Below are 24,262 nucleotides of genomic sequence, written 5' to 3' on the forward strand. Positions count from 1 at the left end.
CCCTCCCTCCCTCTCTCCTTCCTTGCCTCCCTCTTTCTCAGGCCCACTTCCTTCTGAAGGAAGAATTTGAAAAAAAAACCCAATATTTTCCCTATAGTAAATAAACTATAGTAAATCATAGTTGGCACAAATAGAAAATATAATTAAATCAAATTAATTACAGTTATAATACAGCAAAGTGAGTAATATTAATCTCAGGTTTGACATTTAGCACAAAATCAATCCCAAATTTGAATTCAAAAGAACTATTGCTGTGAAAATATTTTAATTTCTTAGGGACAGTTCACCTGTAAAATAAACACAAGATTGTTATCCAGGTTAAAGGAATATATTTGGATCAATTCTAGGGAATTAGGCTATATAAATTTATTTCCTTATTAAAATATTTTATGAAGTTCTGCCCTGTGCCAATGCGCATTGGCAAAAACTAGCATTATTTACAGATGACTTTAAGGTCATGACAAGTTTGATTTTATCTAAAGACATATTTCATAATGTGGATATTTAATTCACAATATTTTTAAGGGTTCAGATGCAATGGCATGTAGAAAAACCAAAAGGAAAAAACTAATTTAAAAATTAAAGCATTCTAGAGAAGAAATTAATTTAGAGAATTATTCATAACCTCTTGAAACATGGCTGTTCAAAATGGATATAATATATCAGTTGCTTGAGAGCAGCTGAAATACCTTGGACCTGGTTGAATTTCTTGGGAGTTTTCTTATACTGTGAAGAACAGACTGCTGAATTATATTTGACTGACCCACCAAAGCGTTCATTCACTAACAGTATATTTAACTTCCGGACCTAAAAAAATCAGAATCTGGAATGATTTTATTAAAAAAACATAATTGCAAGTTTGCATATTTTCTAGATTTTGAACTGGAAATCATATTTAAATAGGATCAATGCTCAATTATTGTGATGATAGATCTAACTTAGCATTCCATGTCAGATCTCTGTTCTTGTACTGAAATAATTACACAATCATTGAGACATATCATTTGCAACAGCATTGTTGCTGTTGTTATAATATACTCAGTGCTGTGTAATGATGCTTATGCAAGTGGCCTCACTCTCTTTGTCCAGGCTCAGAAGCTAAGATGAATCATATCTACCACTTACCTACTAATACTTGTTAGTACTGTATAAAAGACCTCTATGGTGAATCAGGGATGTAGGCTAGATTGGGAGGTCAAAAAACATCTCAGAGGAAGACAATGATAAACCTCTTATGTACAGATGCAAATTGCAGGAAGGTATCTGTGAAATTCACTGGGATTTAGGTTTAGCACAAAGGAAACTTTTGTAACAACACCAGGTTATATATTAATGTGTCAGCTTTAATTAATTAAACATACATACATACACACATAAATGCTGATTGCATTATTCTTTTCCTTATGGAAAGGGAGTAAAAAAATAGTAAGTCCCAAAATGTAAAGCTGTAAGATAGAAAAAGAAAACATACCATAATTAAATCCAATTTATACCAACAATTCAAAATATCTCTCTCCATGACTTCTACTCTTGCAAATCATTCTTACTCTGATCATGTACACACCCTCTTTCATCACGTGCCTTTGATAGTTTTATTATGTTTATATGCCACCTGAATCTCAGTGATTCTAGGCTGTTTACAAATCGTTAAATTTCTTAAAACAAAAAAGCAACAAAAAATAAAAAGATGAAAAATGGCAAAATGACAAAACCAAAATGAAACAAAGAAAGCAATCTAAAGGGGCTCCACTCTTACCAAAAGACTGGGCAAGGAGCCAGGTCTTCAGGACTCTTTCAAACACCAGAGGGGTGTGTGTGTGTGTGTGTCATTTGAATTTGGGAGGAACTTCATTCCAGGTGGTGGGCATTGCTGGAGAAGGTGGGTTTCTGGAAGCCGGAGAGATGTCATTGTTTAATCAAGGGAATATAGAGCACATAACTCTGCAGTATCAAATTGGTCAGGCAAATATTGTGGGAGACAATAGTTCCTCAAGTAACTTTATGGGGAACAGCCAGTACCTTGAATTGCACCCAGAAACAAAATGTCAACCAGTGCAGCTTTTGTAGTAGAAGTGTCACACGGGTATTCTGAGGCATGCCCATCACTGTTTATGCCAACTGAAGCATTTGGATGACCTTCAAGGGCAGTCCAGATACAGCACCTTGCAGTAGTCAAGCCATGAGATGATTACCTCTCTTTCTTTTTGAAGCTCTCATCAAACCACCTTTATTCAGATCTAGTGTCTTCCTCTCATTCTCACAGAGATGTAACACAGACACAGACACACAGACACACAGAGCCAGCTCATCCTTGGACAGTATAAAGAGTGGACAACTCATTTGCTCACTGTTCACCTGCTCATTTCTCAATGAGGGCAGGGCAGTGATGACAATTATGCTAAATGAATGACCCTCTACTTTTGTCCCACCTTACAGGAAGGAAGGCAGCGAATCCTTTGAATACACTCAACCTTCCTGCTGTTGCAAAGACAGGGCCAGGTGATGCTTGCCCCCCCCCCTCTGGCTGGCCACTAACTGTAGAGTGCTTAAAGTGCTCTTGCAGGCTCCCCTTTCTGACAGTTCAGCAAAGGGCATCTGGGCAGAGACAGAAGGAAGGAGAACGGGGCCTGCTCCCTTGTCCTCATTTGCTCTGACAAGTGGACCCAGGAAGAAAGGTGCTACCCCTTTACTTGCCCTCTCCTCTCTCTTCCTTTGGGGGCTGTGAGGGAAGCGCAGATGAATGAGAAAATCCAGGGGCTGCTCTCCTTCAGGGCCCGTGAGTAGGCACAAGCAGCAAAGCAGGGCTAGGGTCCCCCTCTGCCCTGGGGCCAAGAGAGGAAAGCAAGTGGGAGTCATTGACTCAGCTCCTGCCTTCCCTCGGTTGTAAGCTCCTCCGCCTCCGAGTAAAGAAAGAGGTGACTTCAGGATGAGATGGTAGCAAATCCCTCTCTTTTTTTTTCTTCTTTGTCAACTCCTGCAGGGGATGAGATAAGAGACGGCCAGCTGCAGCTTCTCTCCGGCTGCTTCTCCTTAGCCCAAACCCCCGCTTCTCCTTCGAAGGAAAAGTGGTCAAGCGAAGTCCCCTAAGCCGGGGCTGAGAGAGACCCCCACAGATTGGGTATATCTTCCGGGCTCTTGTTTTCGACGGGGACTGAAAGACGGCGCTGTGCCTTTAAGAGCGCCGGTGGCCAGGTCGTTACTACCCCGGGAGGCTGGGAAGGTGCTGCCGTCGGGGGAGAGGCGCTGGTGCCCGTTCGGGCGAAACGGGGGCAGGGCCGGGCCGCCTTCCCGATCGCAAATCAGGAAGAGCCGGGCGAGGAGGCGCGGGATCTGGGATCCTCTCCTCTTTGTGGCTCCGAGAAACAACATGGCGTTTCCCCGGAGCGCTCGGGCTCCTTCTCTGGGCAGGGTGGGCGACTGTTCTCCTCCCAACGGAGTGGCGCCCTAAAAAAAAAAAAAAAAGAAGAAGAAGAAGAAGAAGAAAAAGAGAAAAAGAAAAAAAAAGAAGCGAAGCCGTTCCAGAGATGTGACTGCGAGCTCCGGCCGAGAAAGCGGCTTCCCAATCTCCGCTCTTCCGTCGAGCCCAGCCAGGGGATTTTGGCTCGGGGAATCCGGATCCGGACCACCCCCCCCCCCGCTTCGACTCCGAGCGCAGCCCGAGCCTCTTTGCAGCCAGCGAAGCTCTTGCTCCCGAAACGGCGCTCGCTGTTTCCCCCTCGGCGGTTCGCTCTCGGGAGAAAAATGGAGCGCGACGGACTTTCCAGCGCGGATCAGGAGCTGATCCGGGAGAGCTGGCAGAAAGTGGGCACCAGCCCCTTGGAGCACGGCACCGTCCTGTTCACCAGGTAGGGCAAGATAGGTCGCCAGGCCGGAGAGCGCGCAACGTGGATGCTCTTGAACGAAAGGGGAGGGATCGTGGTCGCCGGGAGAGAAGCCTCAGGTTTGAGACGGGGCATTTTCCAACGTCGGAAGTAATTCCATCCTCCTCAGCAAACTTAATTCGAAGCTCCCACCGCCAGAAACGTACCCTCCTGGATTGGCCAGCCACTGATTTGGGATGAATCCGGCTTGTGCCTTGCTTAGCCTACCCTTCCCATTTCCCTTCTTTAAGGTAACCCCCCCCCCTTCCTCCGGCTCTTTAATGCCTTTCCAGGGCATCTGCTCCCTCTTCGGTGCCCTTCCAGATGTGCTGGATTAAAAGCTCCCAGCGTCTAAGAAATTGCTGGGCTGCACAGGTGGGCTGGAGAGGGTGAGAATCGACAGGCGGTGTTCTGAATAAAGGCTGTTTTGGAGCACCACATGGGGGCTTTGATTGCTGGACAAAGGTTAAGACACCCGGCTGCTCTTCTCGTCCCTTAGCTCAGTGTTTCCCAACCTTAGGAACTTGAAGATGCGTGGACTTCAACTCCCAGAATTCCCCAGCCAGCATAGCTGGCTGGGGAAATTCTGGGAGTTGAAGTCCACGCATCTTCAAGTTCCTAAGGTTGGGAAACGCTGCCTTAGCTAGCTGGGAAGCAGGCTCCTTTTTCTGCTTTCCCCCTTTCGATTCTTGCGTGTCTATTGTCCTCATTCAAATAACTCTCTATTGCTCTATGTGGGATGCTAGCAAAACAAAAAAAAAAAAAAACAAAACAAAACAAAACAAAAGTCTGGGAAAAACCAGAAACTGTTATTCACGCCTTCCATGCATTTGTGCGTTTGCTCCACCCTTTGATCTTAGAGCAGGAGGCACAGTGAAGAACTCTCTGCCTGGTTAAATTCATATAAATGACAGTGAATCTTCAAGAGTACGGGTAAGAGAAAGAAGGAAGAAGGTGGCTGGTTTTAACAACTTTAAAACTTTAGGACCGAAGAGATTCCATTCCCCTGCTGTGTTCTTAAACTGGGGCAGTACAAACACAAGATGTAGGCAGGGAGTCGCCAATTTGGACAGGTTTAAAAATAATAAAGGGGAACATTTGTATATTCTGTATATTGAATATTTGTAGCTCAGGGTTGACACCAGGGGTCCTTGGTGCTGTCACTGTTGATGTTACCTGGTTTGGGTAATGAAACATCTGCAAGAAAACAAGCAGGCTCAGACAGCACCAAGGACCCTTCGTCACTAGATGGGCCTTCGGGCTCATCCAGCAGAGCGTTTCTTTTATTTTGCTATGTTGATTGAAGAGATTCTAATACTATAATCCTTGCATCCTTTGTAAAAGAATAGTACTTTAGTTTGGGGACTGGTTAACTGTAATAACAAATACCCTTTTAATCCCTCCTTTTTCCTTGAGTAAATAGCCTTACCAGAGACCTAAAAAGTAATGGAACCCAGATATTTGAAAAAGGGGCTGGTCTTTAACAAGAAGATTCAGGGGTAAATTTACCCTCGGCCATGGAAGCTAATTCTGTGACTTTAAGCTAGTCGCTCTCCAGCCTACCTCACAGGATTGTTGTTGTTGTGGAGTAATGGAGGATGGAGTGATAGTTGTACCACTTTCGCTCCTAGAGGAAAGGCTGGAAATAAATTAACAAGTGAATTGTGCAAAATGTCAGTTTTAGATTTTCTTTTTTGTGGACCAATATAAAGATATTTTATTTAAAAAAAAACATGAGTTTTGTTTATGAAAACCCAAATGCACCTGTATGTGTGTGTGTGTACAAAAGATTGCAAAGTATTTCTGTTGATTATTAAATGGATCATTACTGGCATAGAGATCCCTGGAATGTTCCCTAAAAAGAATAGAAGCTTCAGAATACAACATTCCCTACCACTGAAAAATGTGAAACTCACACCCACTACAGGGTTATCATGTCCAAAACAGTTCCTTTAATAAGCAGGCAGAAGGGAAAGAACTGCTGAAATGTGAAATCCATGTGAAGGTGAAGAAGCAGCTCTGTAACTGTGGGATGGTTTGCACTGGGGACTAAATTTGAGAAATTTGATACATTCAGGAGGCATTGCAGAATGTCAAATCCTAAGAATTTTTTTTTAAAAAATTAGCATTTAAAAATGCAACATACTAATGAACAAGCCAGGGAGTCTTTTTGTAAATCATTCTTCTTCCTGAAATTCTTATTGCATTTTGCAATGCTAGGAGGGGCAGTGTTGCCAGAACAGATAAATATCTACAATCAAAATAACCAACTTAATCACAAGAAATAGGATGCTTCTGGACTTTGGAAACCAGTTGTGAAAGCAATTTCCTGGCCTTGCTCATAGAAATGCATTTAAATCCAAAGATTTACAATATGCGTTTTTAGATGGCAATCACATGATTGTCATGTACAGAATTGTTATCAACTATTTAAGCACTTCCGTGTTTTTGAATCCTGGGGGGGGTGGTGGAATCTAATGGTGATCGTGCAAACAGCAGTACAACATGTTTTGATAGTATTAGGAATCTTGGAAGTATTCACTGAATCTCATTATTATAAGAAAAATATATGTGAAGCAAGGATTTAAAATTCTACAATTTAGAGGGTTAGGTACTTAATTTTTGATAGGAAATCTGTTTTGGCTGAGTAGGTGCTACAGAAGAACTGGCAATGTCCAGCTTGATTTTTAATAACTATCACTCAATAGCATAATTCACTGTAGTGAACTTTTATTGTCAGTTTTCCTTAGGACATACGTATAAATAGTATGATATGAGACATTAGTTCAGTTTTGTTATTTTATTTATATATTTATTATGAATTTTCTAATTTACTGTGGAAACATTGGAAAAATAAAATATGTATTTATTTAGCTAAATGGTCCTTAAAACCTAAATATCATAGGATAAAAACAGCAGAGTCTTAAAGAAACTTTTAATTAAATTTTTGTTTATATTTTTTGTTATATCAAGGAAGTGATTCATAATAAATTAAAGAAAATCAAGTGCCTTTTTACATTGAAATATTGGATGAAAATGTTTTCAAGTTTTGTGTCATAGCTCAATATTATGATCTTTAGATGATATGCTTTTTGTTTTTGTGTGACTTCTGTTTTTAAATCCTTTTGCTTTCTTTGTTTTCACATTTATTTGTTATTGCTGTTACTTAAAAAAAACAGCAAAATATATCAGGAACTAAACAAAAGAACTGCATCAAAAGGCGATCCATATAAAAAGGAATCAATAATTCCCAAGGCATAGTGTGTTTGTGTGTGTGTGTGTGTGTGTGTGTGTGTAGGGGGTTTGCTTCAATATTGTGTTTCTGTATGTGTGTGCATTACCCAAACCAGAATTTGATTTCTTATAATCTAAAAATGGACAAAATGTGTGCACATTTCCTGTAAATTGTACTGAGAATATATAGATGAATTATGAAGTATCTAAAAGAAAGAAACTAGCTACTTATTAATGATATAAAAGCTGATGGAAATTATTTAAAATGATACATTATTTAAAAATGTGATCAATTTAAACTACACTGAGAATATATTGTAATGCTTGAAATATTCAAAATAATTAAGCTACTCCAATTATTCGTGCTGTAAGAGCTGATGGAGACAGCTATGAAAAGTACAAGTGAATTCTTTCACACCTGAACATCATAAAGCTGTTAAAAAGTTTCTTTTAAAGGGCAGAATTGGAGTTGCATTGATACACATTCTAGAGGGTACAATATATAGTTGATCTTATAGTTCTTAAAGCTTTAACTTGCAAATATCATTAAAAGTGATTAATGTAATGCAGTGATTATGAAATTATATATCTGGGAGACTGAAAACCAATGTTTGCATTCCAAGGTAGTTATTTTCTAATTAAAAAAACTCCTTACAAAAAACAAAAAACCTCAATCTGGAAAATAAATACATTAAACCAATTTCTATTAACTCCTGGCACCTTAGCAGATTGCAGCAAGTAAGTTTTTCTTCTCTATCATGATTTGTTATGTTTCACATTTCTACCATCTGAATGGTTAGAATTTGGTTTTGTTCATCAGCACTGTAAGAAAATTCTTTAAACGTGAATTTTGTCTGCTTCATAGCCAACATTTTTAATTGTCAATACATCTGGGTTAATGGAAATATATTTTTCTACTTAATGTTTCAAATGTGCATAAAATGTACTGTATATAATCAGCCCACACATCTTGGAAACCATGGGCAATAACCATGGATATCAGAATATATAGCACATTTACACATGGATTTCATTATTTTTTAATGAAAGCATTTTTCTAGCAGGGCAATTACAGTATATAAAATTAAGTGACCGTGGGAAGAATCCAGAGAAAGAAATATTTGGGGGAATATTAAAAAGGCAGAATATATTTCCCCAAAGGAATAATGGAGAAGATATTTTAAAAGGCAGAAACTTCTCTCCCAACCCCAAAAGCAGAAACCAGCTTTTAGAAATGCAGATGTAATAATCCATTCAGGAAGGTTGGAGCCTTCCTGCTAGAAGCTGAAGAGATTAGGAAGACAAAGACCCTTAAAATCTACATACCCCACCCAAACTCTTAAGACGGGACATAATAGTATTAACCCACCAATGCCAAAGGAGCATACTCAGACTCAACTCAAAGCACATGACATAGGAAATACAAAGCCTCAAAGAGGAACAGAAAACAACCTCAAGAGCCCCAGAAGGCATAAAAATCCACCACTCCCTGCTACATGTGGTCAGCTTTTCCCAGAGCCATATTTCTGTCTGGCTCTCCTCTTCAATAAACTACAACCTTCTTTCTAAAACAGCCTCCATTTTGATTATTCCCAGCTTGGACTGGACCCTGATGAAGATTTTTCTTTCAACATGACTTTTTCAGTTTCTGATTTTTGCTAGAAACTTCTGTTGTCTTAAATATTGATCAAAGTATATGTCTTCTTATATAATTTATGGGAAAGAATTGAAAGACAAAAACATAATAATGATACAGAAATCTAGGATTAATATAAATTGATTGGGTCATATAGAAAAGCCATTTTATTTCTCTCAAATGCTCCAGGTTTTAGTTTAAGTTAGGCTTTAGAAGAGGAACTTTTAAAAAAAATTTCCCATAGTTTTCATGGAGCATATAAAATATCAAAATGCTCTTGATCATATTCAGAATATCTCTTTTGTAGTACTAAATATTACAACTAACTCATAGAAAGCCTAGGTGTTAAGGCATTTGGGACAGAGAACAGAGAATTTTAAACAATATTTTATGTTTTAAGTGATAACAACATATGCTTTTGAGTAAGCACCATAAAAACAAAGTTTATAGACAATGAAATCCAGCATCATCAGCCAGCAAGAGAAAGATGCATGGAATATATTTCTATAGCCTGTACTTTGCATTTTGGATTTTTTCTTCCTACCAAATATGGCTTCGGTAATTTAAGGGAGCAGTCCCAAGCCCCTCCACATTTGCATAGTGCTGCAAAACATATTGGAGATATTTCTAATTGTTTGTGACATGTCAATCACCCGAACTGATGCCAGGCTTGAGCCTTGGGGGCAAGCACAATTAATTCCAGAATCAGTTCTCCAGCAGAGGAAATGGTAGATACAAGAGAGCAGCTGAACAACGCCTGTCACATTTTGTAATCTGAAGGCTAAGAAGTAGAAAACAGGAAGAAGCAAGTGGGATGTGACCTCTGGAAATTTAAAACAGTTGAGGTTGATTTCAACATTCAGTACTATGATTTTAAATGAGCAGAAGTGGTTTACTGACTTTGATTTAATCTATTGTCCTTTAATAAATATGTTAACTCATCTTTCGTTGTGGTAAAATCAAAAAGGGATTGTGGAATGGTCTAAGGGCATTGCATCAAGAGAGATAAATAAGTCTCAAAACATAAATCAAGTTTTATTTATTTTTATTTTAATTCCATTTATAACCCGCCCTTCTCCGAAGACTCAGGGCGGCTTACAAGCTTAGCAGTAGCCTTCATTCTATGTATATGCCTGCTTATTAGGGCTTTCATACACCCCCCCCAAGCGGCATTATTACAAAGTCAGCTTAATTGCCCCCAACAATCTGGGTCCTCATTTTACCTACCTGGGAAGGATGGAAGGCTGAGTCAACCTTGAGCCTGGTGGGATGCGAACCTGCACTAATTGCAGGCAGCTGGTGTTACTTAAGGAGGCATTAGCCCGCTGCTCCACCAAGTTAAGGGTAAATAAGTATAAAAAGATACGTGTTAACTCCTAAGATCTAAATTTCATTTCTACATCAAACTGACCTGAACTGACACTGAATGCTCAAAAAAGGATCTTGGGAGTCTTCAGGCCTTCCAGATGCAGCTGAATGAAAATTCCAGCTTCCATAATTAGTGATAATAGATATCAAAATACTGACAGTAAGATTATAATATGATCTAGAGCACAGGAAGAAACTTTTTTTGTGGCTGAGCTCATGGTTTGTAACACCATGGTGTGATCTGTAGGCCTTTAAATTACCAAAATCCTCTGAAAAAATTGTTCCCACCCACTGCCTGAGTCCAATAAGGCCACAGAAGAGGACTGTGAATTACAAGTTGGCCACCTGTTTTAACAGAATAACAGAGTTGGAAGGGACCTTGGAAGCCTTCTAGTCCAATCCCTCGCTCAAGCAGGAAACTATACTATTTCAGACAAGTGGTTGTCCAATTTCATCTTAAAAACCTCCAAACATAGAGCACCCACAACTTCCAAAGGCCACTTCTGAAGGCCACAACATAGATCAAAGAGGCCATCTATGTTAAAATTGAAGAACCCCCTCTCAACAGAAAGGGAGGAATATGACACCATCTATCTCCTGTCTACAACACAATCCTCTCAGCAGTTTCAAGAAAAGTCCCACATCTATTTGCACTCTGATCCAGGTGACTCTGAGGATACAGATAAACCCCAAATGGCCTCAATGACTCTCAGAGAGCTAACACTGACCCTCAGAGCAGAGTACTAATGACCAGTTAACTGTAAAGAATATAAATCCTTCCATTCCCCACCATTCAGTCAGAACTTCTTGGATGAGAAGTGAAACATGTTCAAGGAAAAAACCAAGAAGTCCAGTTGCCTTTTGGAAAAGCACCTTTGGGATATTTTCTTGCCTATTTTGACTTGCATTCCTAATTTGCATTTTATGGTATTTTTGATAGGTTTTTCCCCCTTTTGTGTAAAGACAGATGCAAAAAATGAGCTAATCACTTCTGCTTTCTTCCTGCTACTTGTCACCTTCTTGCCATTTTTGCCCATTAGTGGTTTCCAGTTTAACATATTAGTATCTTGAAGAGACAGTGAGAGCCAGTTTCATGTAGTGGTTAAGGCACCAGGCTAAAACTGGGAGACTGTACGGTCTAGTCTTGCTGTAGGCTTAAAGCCAACTGGTTGACCTTGGTCTACTCCCTCTCTCTCAACCCTAGAAAGGAGGAAACGGCACTTCTGAAATCTTGCCAAGACAATTGCAGGGACTGTTCCAGATAGTCGCTAAGAGTCAACACTGACCCTCTCCCCAGTTAAGATGAATGGACTAAGAGTGACAGAAAAATTATTGGGATGGGCTGAGGTAATGGAACGAAGACAGTTCCATAGGCAATACAGCCTATGCCTTGTAGGGCTTTAAAGGCCATAACCAACACTTTGAATTGGACCCAGAAATAACCTGGTATCCAGTGCAGCTCACGCAGCAAAGATGTTACATTTCTTTGTGCCAGTTTGTTTGACTTTGCGCCAATATATTTGACTATGTGTATATGATAACTGCATACTGATCTTGTAGTTTCTTATGCACCCTCAATAACTAGGAGAGATGCCTGCCATGTAAACAGGAAGAATGTTCTTGGGAGATTAGTTAATTTATCTATTTAGAGGCTGAATAACTACAGAGGGGACAGGATTAGAAGGCCACTGTGGATGACATGCATATGTAAAATCCAACCTGATAATAAAAAGCTAATAAGAATCTGAGGCTATTTCATAGAATGAAAAAGGAAACATTATCCTCCACACATTTTGAAGATGATCCTTAAATTGTTCTTTTGGATACTGTTGCAGATATTGAGCATTTCAGGATCATTTTGGAAGTAGGGATGCAGGGTTTCATCCAATGTCATTAATAGATTTCTGCTTGCATTTGGGAACTGCTTCATATTCCTCTCCTCAATACAGGAGCTACTTGCATCATCTCCACGGTCTATTCCAGGGTATTTTTTAACATCCACATTAACTTTGGAATGTACAGATGAGATGTGCAGAGGGATGAAATGGTTGAGGGAGTAGAAGTTATGGGGATTTGGGGGGAGCGTGACCACGACATATTTGAATTCACCGTAATGCAACCACAGGTAGCTGAACAACGTCAGACTAGTGTTTTAGACTTTAAGAGAGCTGACTTCAGTAAGATAAGAGAGAGACTAGGAAGGATTCCATGGATGGATATTCTAAAAGGAAAACTAGTTTAAGACATTTGGGAAACCTTGAAAAATGAGATAATGAAGGTCCAAGCGAAAACAATACCATGGAGAAAGAAAAACAAAAGACACCATACAAGACCAGCATGGTTGCATAAAGAGCTCTCTGACAAATTGAGGGACAAAAAAGTGAAATATACTAAAAAATGGAAGAAGGGACACTTAACTAATGTAGAATACCAAGAAGCAGCCCAAATCTGCAAGAAGGGGGTCAGGAAAGCCAAGGCCCAGAGTGACCCAAAACTAGCTACCAAGGCCAAATAACAACAACAACAACAACAACAACAACAACAACAATAATAATAATAATAATAATAATAATAATAATAATAATAATAATAATAATAAAGTTTCCTTCAGTATGTAAGGAACGAGAAGAAAATCAAGGAAAAGATAGGTCCACTAATGGGAAGGGATGGCAAGATAGTGACAGGTAACAGGGAGAAAGCAGATCCCATATCAATATGAGATAGAAGTACCACCACTAGATGGATTCACAAACTGTGTAACTAAATTCAGTGAGTAGTTGTCAGTGGAACTGCATCTAAACGGAGGGAGGTTTGCAGTGAAATACCTCAAAGTTCTGTCTTAGGCCCAGTACTCTTCAACATCTTCATAAATGGGGATAGAAGGGGGAACTCATCAAATTTGCAGATGACACAAAACTGGGGAAATAGTTGATGCTTTGGAAGATACGTTCAAGATCCAGAAGGATCTTGACAGACTTGAGCACTGGGCTCTACCCAACAAGATGCAGTTCAGAGGTGAGAAAATTAAGATCCTGCACTTAGGCAGGAAAAACCAAATGCATAGGTATAAAATTGGTGGTACCTGACTGAACATTGAACAGTGGTAATTGTGAGAGGGATCTATCTAGGTATCTTAGTAGACCACCACTTAAATATAGGAGCCTTGGTGGAGCAGTGGGCTAATGCCTCCTTAAGTAACCCCAGCTGCCTGCAATTAGTGCAGGTTCACATCCCACCAGGCTCAAGGTTGACTCAGCCTTCCATCCTTCCGAGGTAAAATGAGGACCCAGATTGTTGGGGGCATTAAGCATGTTGGTTTGTGCTTAAATTGTAAGCTGCCCTGAGTCTTCGGAGAAGGGCGGGATATAAATGGGATTAAAATAAAATAAAAATATGAGCCAGCAGTGTGCTGTAGTTGCCAAAACCCCAATGCAGTCCATCAACACAAGGATAGTGTCAAGACAATGAGAAGTGATAATATGGCTTTACACCATGCTGGTGAGACCATACATGAAATACTACATCCAGTTATGGTCATCATAATGCAGAAAAGATGTTGAGACCCTGGAAAGTGTGCAGAGAAAAGCAACAAGGATGATAAAGGGTCATTCTTTAATGAATGGTGAGGGACCTATGTATGCCTAGCCTATTGAAGAGAAGCTTCAGGGGGAACATGATAACTGGCTTCCAGTGCTTGAGGGGCTCTTACAAAGAAGAAGGGACTAATTTATTCTTTAGAGCACCAAAAGGCAGGGCAAAAAGTAAAGGGATCTTGTCAAAGAGAGAAATAAGAAGAAATGTTCTGACAGTGAGAATAATTAATCAATCATACAGCTTGCCTTCTGGGTTGTGGATGCTCCATCACCGGGGTTTTCAGAAATAGGCTGGACAACCATTTGGCTGGGATGGTATAAGACTTTTGTCTTGAGCAGAGCATTGGACTAGAAGTCCTCTGAGATCCCTTCCAACCCCACGATGGAAGAATCCATTTCCATTTGGGGAGAGATAAGTGTTAAATACAGCTCTCTGACAAAATGAACCATAGCTAGGTAAAGCATGAATGATATTAAGCAAGGAAGTTTACAGTGGCTTTCAGTGAAATAAATTCAGGAAGCAAAATTATGTTGGAACATTTTTGTGTGGAAGGAGACTACCTATCTTCCAGTGCTTTTGTTAAATATTATAATTTCCGGGGATTTTTGCCTCTACTGTCAATCTTTATCATTTGATGATATGATATGACCTTTCTGTATGAAATATACATTTATATTTAATATCTTTTTCCTGATATGCTCAAGCAAGTCTTGAACAGGTAATAAGAGAGGTGTGCTACATTAGGAATTCATTGCCTTATCTATTTTCCTAATATACTGTATATTGTTTGCATATATTGTTTTAAACTTTGTTGTAGACTCACTTATGTATGAGATGGGCAACTCTATAAATATTGCTAAATAAATAAATAGCAGACATGAGGCAGGACAAGGGTAGGGAAGAATGCAATTGGTGCACTGTCTTCTTCAAGTCTGTTGACTTGAGGAAGGAGAAAGGAAAGCAAAGTCATTCTGCCTTAGCATAAAGGAAATGTATTGCCCAAAAATCCAGCCCAGCTTCACATACTTTTAGGGAATGAAGACAGTTGTGAAGTCAGAGATTATACTGAAAGTTGAAGAGGAAGCTTTATCTTCTTTTGAGTTGGTTTGCTTCCCTGAAAAACTAGTGGGGCATGAAGAGAGATGAGCCACAGGGCCCTGTTCTTATTTCCTTTTGAGGTTGAATTTCTGGTTTTCTTGTCTTTTGTAAATGAATTTGTTTTCCAGAAGAAGTCCATGGATAGCCCATGAGATGGAAGAAAGCAATTGTTGACCTGATACTGCAGTCTTAACATCTTATTTGCATGGAAACCAAATAATTAACGGGTGGATGTCCTTCCTTATATTTTAGGCTTTTTGATTTGGATCCAGAACTGTTGCCCCTTTTCAAGTACAATTGCAAGAAGTTCTCTACTCCTCAAGAATGCCTGTCATCACCTGAATTCCTGGAACACATTAGAAAGGTGAGGCTTTATAAAATAAATTACCCCAACTGGTAAAGTTTATGTTAGCAGGTATACAGCTAGTATAAAGGTGAATCAGATAAATGTAATGGTTATACTGTATATAGTGGATCAGCATAAATATGTAACTCCAAACTGTAAAACCCATGAGTATAAAGTCTGTGTATTCTTGTCAACTATTTAGCTTCTCATTTTCTTGAAAAAATATGAGATTTTAAACATGTGATAAATAAATATTTCAATGTAAATCTTTTTATCACACCCATGGTGGCTTTATGAAGATATTTCATCTAATCCATTGTTAACTATAAAAACTTATTGAAGTTATTTATTTAAATAATTTATATGGCTGCCCATATTACAGCATTAAACCCAAAAGGTATGACCTATGATGTTCAAGATAAACAATATATAGTATCCCATTCATAAAATCACATCTACAGCAGTGCTTGCCTAACTTCCTAAGTCTGAGGCAACAATCATATCTTCAGAGTATTATGAAAGCCTAACAGGATTAGGGCCACCCAGATATTCAGGAGATGCTGTTCCACAAGGCAAGTCTGCCAAACAGAATATGCGACTCCTAGGTTAAACAAGATGACATTGATTTTGGAAGGGACCAGAGAATGCCCACCCTGCTAGAAAAAGGCAGTAACTTGGCCCTATGCCATGCATAGCTTTATAGATGAGTTGCATCTGAAAGTCTGGTGGGAGTTAGGACAATTTGTGGAGCAGTCGTGTAACATGGAGGCATTACTTGGTTGGTTTAGGGTGGAGATGTATAACTGGACTGCAAGGCGATCAAACCGGTCAGTCCTAGAGGAGATCAACCCTGACTGCTCTTTAGAAGGCCAGATCCTGAAGCTAAAACTCAAATACTTTGGCCACCTAATGAGAAGGAAGGATTCACTGGAGAAGAGCCTAATGCTGGGAAAGATTGAGGGCAATAGAAGAAGGGGATGACAGAGAATGAGGTGGCTGGATGGAGTCACTGAAGCAGTAGGCGTGAGCTTAAATGGACTCCAGATGGTAGAGGACAGGAAGGCCTGGAGGAACGTTGTCCATAGGGTCATGATGGGTCGGACACGACTTCGCAGCTAACAACAACAAGTATAACTGGTTTCACAAGGATACTGTTGATGTACTTTATGATATATTCCTTATGATGACAGATTACCTGGCCTAGTGGCTTTATGTAGTTAAAGAGGAGTAGCATGAGGGTGCAGTTCAGAGGCAACCCACAAAGAGGAGCCTCAGGCTCAATTTTTTCTCTCTCCAACACCAACTGGAATTGGCCTCAAATAAATTTTTATTTATTTATTTATTTTTATTTTATTAGACTTACATACCGCCCTTCTCCTGTAGGACTCAGGGCGGTTCACAAGGTTTTTTAAAAACAATACAGCAAATTACAAAAATTAAAAACAATTAAAATGATTACATTAACCTTGAAATAAAAACCCCAATTACAATTAAAATACAATTAAAACCCCAGTTAATACTCTCAGTCCAGGCCAGAAAGCTCAAAGAGCCAGGTCTTCAGGTCCCGGTGGAATGAGCGAAGGTCAGGGGCAGTCCTAAGCTCTACAGGCAGCTGGTTCCAAAGGGCCGGCACACCCATAGAGAAGGCCCTCCCCCTGGGTATTGTCCGCTGGCAATCTTTTACCGGCGGTACCCTGAGAAGACCCTCCCTGTGGGAGCGCACAGGACGAAGGGAGCTTGATGCCGGCAGCAGGTGTTCCCTCAGATATCCCAGACCCAAGCCATTTAGGGCTTTATAGGTCATCACCAGCACCTTGAATCTCACCCGGAGGGCAACCGGAAGCCAATGCAGCTTGCGGAGGAGAGGTGTTACATGGGAGTATCGGGAAACCCCCATCACAACCCGCGCGGCTGCATTCTGCACCAGCTGAAGCCTCCGAGTGGTCCTCAAGGGCAGCCCCATGTAGAGCGCGTTGCAGTAGTCCAATCGGGAGGTCACAAGCGCATGAGTGACTGTGTGCAGGGCATCTCGGTCCAGGTAGGGCTGCAACTGGCGTACCAGGTGAACCTGGGCAAAGGTCCCCCTGGTCACGGCTCCTATATGGTCTTCAAAACTGAGCCGCGAATCCAGGAGGACACCCAAGTTGTGAGCCCTATTGACGGGGGATAACACCTCACCCCCCATCATTAAAGATGGAATGGACTGGTCAGTCCGAGATGCCGGTATGCACAGCCACTCAGTCTTGGCGGGATTGAGACGAAAAAAGGAGGATAATCGCCATTATGCAGTAGCTCCTACTCCCATTCCCTTGAGCCAGAAGGATACCATGATGGAAGATCAGTCTCCGTGTGCTCGCCTCCTTCCATCCCATTCTCAGAGAGTTAAGCACCTGGAGCCTTTCCTCTTGGCCCAACTGCATAGGTGGGCAGACTCTACTTAGAGAATATGGTCCTGAAACGAACTATTACCACTGCAACCATTTTGGCCTTTTCTTTTTGAAACTGCCTACAAGGTGCTCTAATCAAGGTATTTCCTTATGAATAAATAGGAAAAACACTTCTCTTTTTTGTTCACTTTTTCTTCTGAGAAAGAAAAACCACTCAAGAAGAATGGCAAGAAGGTAAAACCAAAATGAATTAATCTGATAGCTTCTCTCTGTGAGATAACTTATGGCTATCAATGCCAAGTGAGTCAGAATTGCTTGTATAATAACTGGAAAATGCGTGGATAATTTAAATATGAGCCAGCAGTGTGCTACAGTTGCCAAAAAAGCCAATGTAGTCCTAGGCTGCATTAACAGAGGGATAGAATCAAGATCATGTGAAGCATTAATACCACTTTACAAACTTGGTAAGGCCACACTTGGAATACTGCATCCAGTTTTGGTCGCCATTATATAAAAAGATTTTGAGGCTCAAGAAAGAGTGCAGAGAAGAGCAACAAAGATGATTAGGGAAATGGAGGCTAAACATATGAAGAATGACTGCAGGAATTGGGTATGTCTAGTTTAATGAAAAGAAGGACTAGGGGTGACATGGTAGCAGTGTTTCAATTTCTAAAGGGCTGCCCCAAAGAAGAGGGGTGACCACCTATTCTTCAAAGTACCTGAAGGCAGGACAAGAAGCAATGGATGGAAACTAATCAAGGAGAGAAACAACCTAGAACTAAGGAGAAATTTCCTGATAGAACAATTAATCAGTGGAACAGCTTTCCTTCAGAAGTTTTGGGTCCTCCAACACTGTAGGTTTATAAGAAGAGACTGGACATTTGTCTGGAATGCTATAGGGCAGTGGTGGCGAACCTATGGCACGCGTGCCAGAGGTGGCACTCAGAGCCCTCTCTGTGGGCACACGCACCATTGCCCCAGCAGAGTTCGCCAGAGTAGCGAGCACATGGCATTTGGAAGTGACAGGGCAGAAAGTGAGCAAGCAAGCAAGCAGCGTTGGCCCCCCCGGGGATGCCCCAGAGATGGCAAGGGGCTGGCCCCAGCCATGCTCACCCAGTCTGCCATGACCACTGCAGCCATGCCCACCTATTGGGCCATGCCTCCCTACCCCCGCCTGAGGGCACCACAATGCTGATGCAGCCCTGGCACTTTGCGGTAAATAAGTGGGTTTTGGGTTGCAGTTTGGGCACTCGGTCTCTAAAAAGTTTGCCATCACTACTATAGGGTTTCCTGATTGAGCAGGGTTTTGGACTAGGAGACCTCCAAGTCCTTTCCAATTCTGTTTTTCTGTTGTTATTCTGTTAAGACACCACAAGTGTGGTTGTTTGAACATGAACAGACAAGGGGAAATAGGGGTATTTGTATGTTTTGTTAACAGCCTAATGATCTGTATGTATTTTAATTATTCCAATATAAAAATGTTTTCTACATATACAGTAGACTTGGTAATAATCTTTTGGCTAAGCCACCATCTTGCATGTTATCTGGAACTCCTAGTTTGTGAACCCTGAAGAGGTGGGCAAGGATAAGTATCTAGATTGTTTTCTGTCACGTGTAGTTTGGACTCCTGCTTATCCTGGCTGTTGTGAAGAATGGGCAGAGAAGTGACTATCGATTAGTGTTCTGCTGTATTTTGGTCATTAAATTCATGATTTGAATATTGTTTTTTTAAAATCAAACCATGGATGTTTTAGTTTTTTTTTCTTACATAACATGTAACCCACTAAGAGTTATGAAATGGTGGCAGGATATAAATTCAACAAATACTATAATAAATAAATCATTGAAGGAAGAAGGAAATATCACTAGGCAGATACAGATTTCTTTCAAATATGCTTTTGTTCCTTTTGTGGTGATCCTTGCACTATGGTGAATAATAGCAGAAACCTTTGTAATGTTTGCAGAAGCCTTTTGGAAAAAGTCAGAGTTATCCAAAATAGAATTCCAGATTTCTGCTTTTTTATTGTATTATCTTTTCTCTTTGGTAGGTAATGCTGGTAATTGATGCAGCTGTAACTCATTTGGAGAATTTGCACTGCCTAGAGGATTACCTTGCTAATCTTGGCAGGAAACATCAAGCAGTTGGTGTCAAGGTTGAGTCCTTTGAGGTAAGCGCTTACAACAGGTTTGCTGTGCCTTGCTTTTTGCCACAGCAAGCTTGCTGCATAACAAGTTGATATGGCCTACTTGCTGCCGGACAACATGCTGCAGACAACTCCATGCGGGATAACTTAATGCAATAAATGTTATCACCATTGTTTCTTTGGCATTATTTCCATTGACAAAAATGGAAACAATGTCGAAGAAACAGTGGCAGGTAAAATTTATTGTGTTGAGTTAACCCACGTAGAATTTTCCATGGGGAGTTGTCCCGTGGTGAATTGGCCCTGGCGAAATGGCCATGGCAAGTTGGCTGTAGTGAGATGGCTGTGGCAAGTTGGCTGTAGCAAGATGGCCATGGCAAGATGGCTGTGGCCAACTCATTGTCCCATTCCGCATTACAGGAACCGATAGTCCTCACTCAGTTACCATTCACTGAGCAACTGTTTGAAGTTATGGCAGCATTGAACAAATAGTAGTTACAACCAATCCTCAAAGTTACGGCCTGTTACAACATCCATGGAGTTATGTCGTCAGCTTTCAGATTCTTAGCAGCCCATCCATGTTTACAACTGCAACATGCACTTCAATTCCCCCTACTCACCTGTCACTATCCTTTTGGCCATCCTGCATTCTGCCATCTACCCCTGCCACCCCATGTCATCCTCAGCTGACCTTTGCCACCTCCTTCTCCTGCCAATGAGTGGCTTATACAACAGCAATATACAACAATTAGAGCATTAAAATATTAAAACATTAAAAGTTAAAAGATTAAAAATTAACAAAAAACTAGCTAAGAAAAGAAACAATACATAAATAGGGGTATAGGTGGGATTTTCTATTCATACGTTATAGCTAATGGATAAAATCTGAGGATGTGTCTCTGATGTCATATTTGGAGATAAAGTGTGGATTTGCTTTTCAATGATTCTTATGTTTGTAGTTGTAGTTTAGTAAATAAATAAATCTCTGTTTAGATGCTAAAAGCTTTCCAGTTGTACAGGGCATCGTAATGCAGTTCCCCCCTTTCAAAATACAAAATACAATCATGGATGCAGTTGGCAACAACTACATGAATATAGTTAATGAAATTGTCTTTTATATTTAGAGATTGGGCATTACTTTTTCAGTGATGGATAGCAATAACAAAAAAGTCAAATTAATAGCAGGTGAAGGGAAGGTGACATTGCTTTAAGTACCGTGTTCCTGTGGTAGACCATCATCTCTTTCCAATATTAATAAATTATACTTGTCTTGAGATGTCTGTTGTTTGAATGCTAACTCTGTAATCTTCCTTGTGATTTGCAGGCTGTAGGGGACTCCTTACTCTATATGCTGGAGAAATGCCATGGTCCTGCCTTCAAGCTGAATGTGCGTGAAGCCTGGACAAAGCTCTATAGCACTGTGGTAAAAGCCATGAGCTGCGGCTGGGATGTTCGCAGAAAGGTGGAATAATCTCTGATCAAGATGCTTGGAGTGCTTTGCTGTTCTGTGTCAGAAACAGCTCTGATGAAAGAGCATGCTCACTTTTCCAGCTTGATGTGTATTTCAGAGCAATCTCGACAGCTTTCTTTCTGTCTCTTGCTTATTTTTGCATTCTCTGTCTCTGTGTGACAGTGTGCTCTAGAATTCAACGTAGCAGGTCCATGTGTGGTGGCATGTAAAACATTTCAGTCCAAACTGTTTTAAGTACCCAATTCTGTGAAGCTCCTCCCCACAAGTGTAAAATAAGCTGCTTTGAGTAATTTGGAACTGATCTGAGCTCTAAACAGGTCTTTTGACCTTAAAATATTTTGAGATTTCTCAAAACTGCCAGTTTTGCATTAAAAAAACAACAGAGTAATATTCAAATTGGGGCGTTTTGTGAAGATGAACTGATTCAAATTGAAATTTTGCATGCCCCTAGTCTGTTTGCAGGTGCTAAAAGTGAAGAAACCTGGAGTTGCAATTATATGTTGACTGCAGTGGCTTTCTTGCCTTTAAGCTCTTTTGTTTTAATTAATCATTTTTTTAAACGATAGAATGGACAAACAGGAAAAAAGGAAAAAGTATACAAGGTTATAGTTACAGTAAGTGAACAGAGATGCAATATTTTACAGTTAGTGCTCAGTATCGCATTGATAAAAGGTTAGCTATAAAAACGAAAATACATTGTCATTTTTAATAAAAAGAAAAGGATTTTAAAGAACTTTTTAAATCTCTGAGTTGAATGCATGGTTTTCAAAAGCTTTTTATTCTCTCTGTTTATAAAGATCAACTGCAAAGATTTTTTTAGCATACAAAGATGATTGGACTAGCCAGGTTTTTTTTTTAGTAAGGAAAGCTTGGTATTCTTTCTGTAAATTGTGGGCATTTCTTTGGGATTATATAAGCAGTACAGTTTTTTCTCTCTCTCCAAAAAGTAGGTCAATTCTTCTATACACTATACATTGGGCACTGGAAAAAAGTTGGGCTTATCAAATGCTTAGTCTCAAGTTACAATTTAAAAACTAGTAAGTATGTAGTATCTGCCAGTTTCTTCTGTGCAAAAATAAAACCTTGAAGTGGAATTACAACTGCTGCAGGAAAAAGCTTAGGAAAATGTTTAGACTTTGTCCTGATTTCTAGCTGAAGAGATCCATCCCATAACATCATTTTTGTCAATTGCTAGGTTCTCATATCTTCTTTTCTTCTCAAGGCACTGTTTTACAAGTCTATGGGTGCCTATAGAAGGGAAGAGAAGGCAAGAATGATCAACAACAAGGTGAATGGATTCAGTTGCAGTAGCAATGGAAGATCTGAAGGATCAAGATAGGGACAGCTCATCATGGAGAAAATCAATCTATGTGGTGTTAAGAGTTGACAATGACTTGATGGCACACAATCAAGCATGGGTACCTGATAAGACAACTTACCTTTCTGAGTTTTAATCAAAACTGCCTTTCTATTTCTTGATCTAGTGCCTGCTTTGAAAGTCAGTAACAATTTCTCAATTTTGGGAGTAGGGAAGCAGCATTTAAAATAGTTCAGTATTCTTCCCTTTTGCTATTCTTTCTCCAGAGGTAAATTGACTCATACTGGTAGAAAAAAAATCCATGGAGGTCAACTCTGGGCTTACTGTATACAGAGGCAATGTTCCTTTCTTTATGGTAGGGCAAGAACAATACATGACAATAGGATAATAGAGGGGCTTGAGGTCCTTTTACCAAACTATTGAGCTAAGCATATAAACTTGCAAATATGGTTCTACACTGAATTATTCCACAAGCACCATTGGAATCATTCCAGGGCTAAGAAAGACCTGATCATCTTTTGCAGATCATGAAAAGCTAACTTTTATAAAACCTTCTTCCCAAATAAATTAGTTAGGATTTGAGGTGCCAAAATCTTTTGATTGCTTTTCTGGAAAACACTGATGCAACCATTCTTTGGGAAAGTATTAATAGAAATATTTTCAATTATTTCAGAATTGTATCTTGAGATATTACTTAATATTTGAAACTACATAGTTTGATGATAACACATGGATAATTTTCTAAATAAAGTGGAAACAATTATTTGCCTGTTCTTCATGCCTGAAATTTTGCCTACAAAAATCAGTTTACAGTCCTACCTTGGCATTTATTTAGTTATTGCAGTATCACTGTAAGACATATATATTCTTTTGTGTTACACACACATACACACAGGTACATTTCCCTCCAAACAGGCCAGGACAATTACTTTGAAGGATATCAGAAATTATCCGAGGATGCCATGTATTCTAGAATGTAATGATGGTGTCAGAATCTTCAGTGGAGTTTATTGCATCTGTGTATGTAGCATAACGTTCATAATATTTGTGAGAACATGAATGCATTATACTGGATGACAGGAAATGATATGATTTTAATTGGTTTATTGGTCCTCTTATTCTTTTGTCAGCTTGTGATTGTGAGGTCAACAGATGCTCAGGAGTCGACATGTGTGCAATACACTTGTCTACGTAATGACAAACATTAACTGCATTTAAAAGCCCATTTGCTGCTTTAGCTGGTATGTGTATTTCATTTCTGTGATAGAAGTGCTCTTCATTTCCTAATATGCCATCCTATTTCTCCTTCACTGTAACCCTTCTTCTCTAATTATTTCCACATAACTGCCTTTTATTTTCATCATCTTGAATGTTTCTGAGCAATCCCAGTGAACAAAGTCTCCTCTTATCCTCCTTATTTCAAGACACCCCAATGGGGGATTCCTGGAATATTGAATCACATTTTATTTGACAGTGTGGGGAAGCTGCAGGCACCAGCAGGAATGATCAGATAAGCCCTCTGGGGATAAAAAAATAGAATTAACGAAGGAAAGTAACATAAAAGAGGAACATGCATCATATGTCTCCTGACTGATCAGATTTTATATTGATATAATAAAATACCTGTTTAGGTTCTTCTAATGGCTTCTCTCTTATGTTGATGTTATTTTTGGAATGAAGTCTTAGATCAAATGGCAGATTTCTGTTGGCTATTTGTCAGCGTGGCCCTCTAAAAGTACTAATAGAATCATAGGTTTTCAGTATTGAGCTCATGTAACATATTTAGCACATCTACAGACTATGATG

At 39.8% G+C, this 24,262-nt stretch overlaps 1 protein-coding gene across 1 annotated transcript; it reads left to right on the top strand.

Moving 5' to 3' along the window:
- Positions 1-3,240: 3,240 nt before the first annotated feature.
- Positions 3,241-21,138, top strand: NGB (neuroglobin; the record flags this gene model as incomplete). The annotated part of the gene is made up of 4 exons (XM_083375635.1): positions 3,241-3,845; positions 15,043-15,154; positions 19,572-19,691; positions 20,992-21,138. Exons 1-4 carry the CDS (start codon positions 3,742-3,744, stop codon positions 21,136-21,138), a joined length of 483 nt encoding a protein of 160 aa, XP_083231761.1. The 5' UTR covers positions 3,241-3,741.
- Positions 21,139-24,262: the final 3,124 nt, after the last annotated feature.

Source organism: Vipera ursinii (genome assembly GCF_947247035.1).
Source record: "Vipera ursinii genome assembly, chromosome: 1".
Lineage (NCBI taxonomy): Eukaryota > Metazoa > Chordata > Lepidosauria > Squamata > Viperidae > Vipera > Vipera ursinii.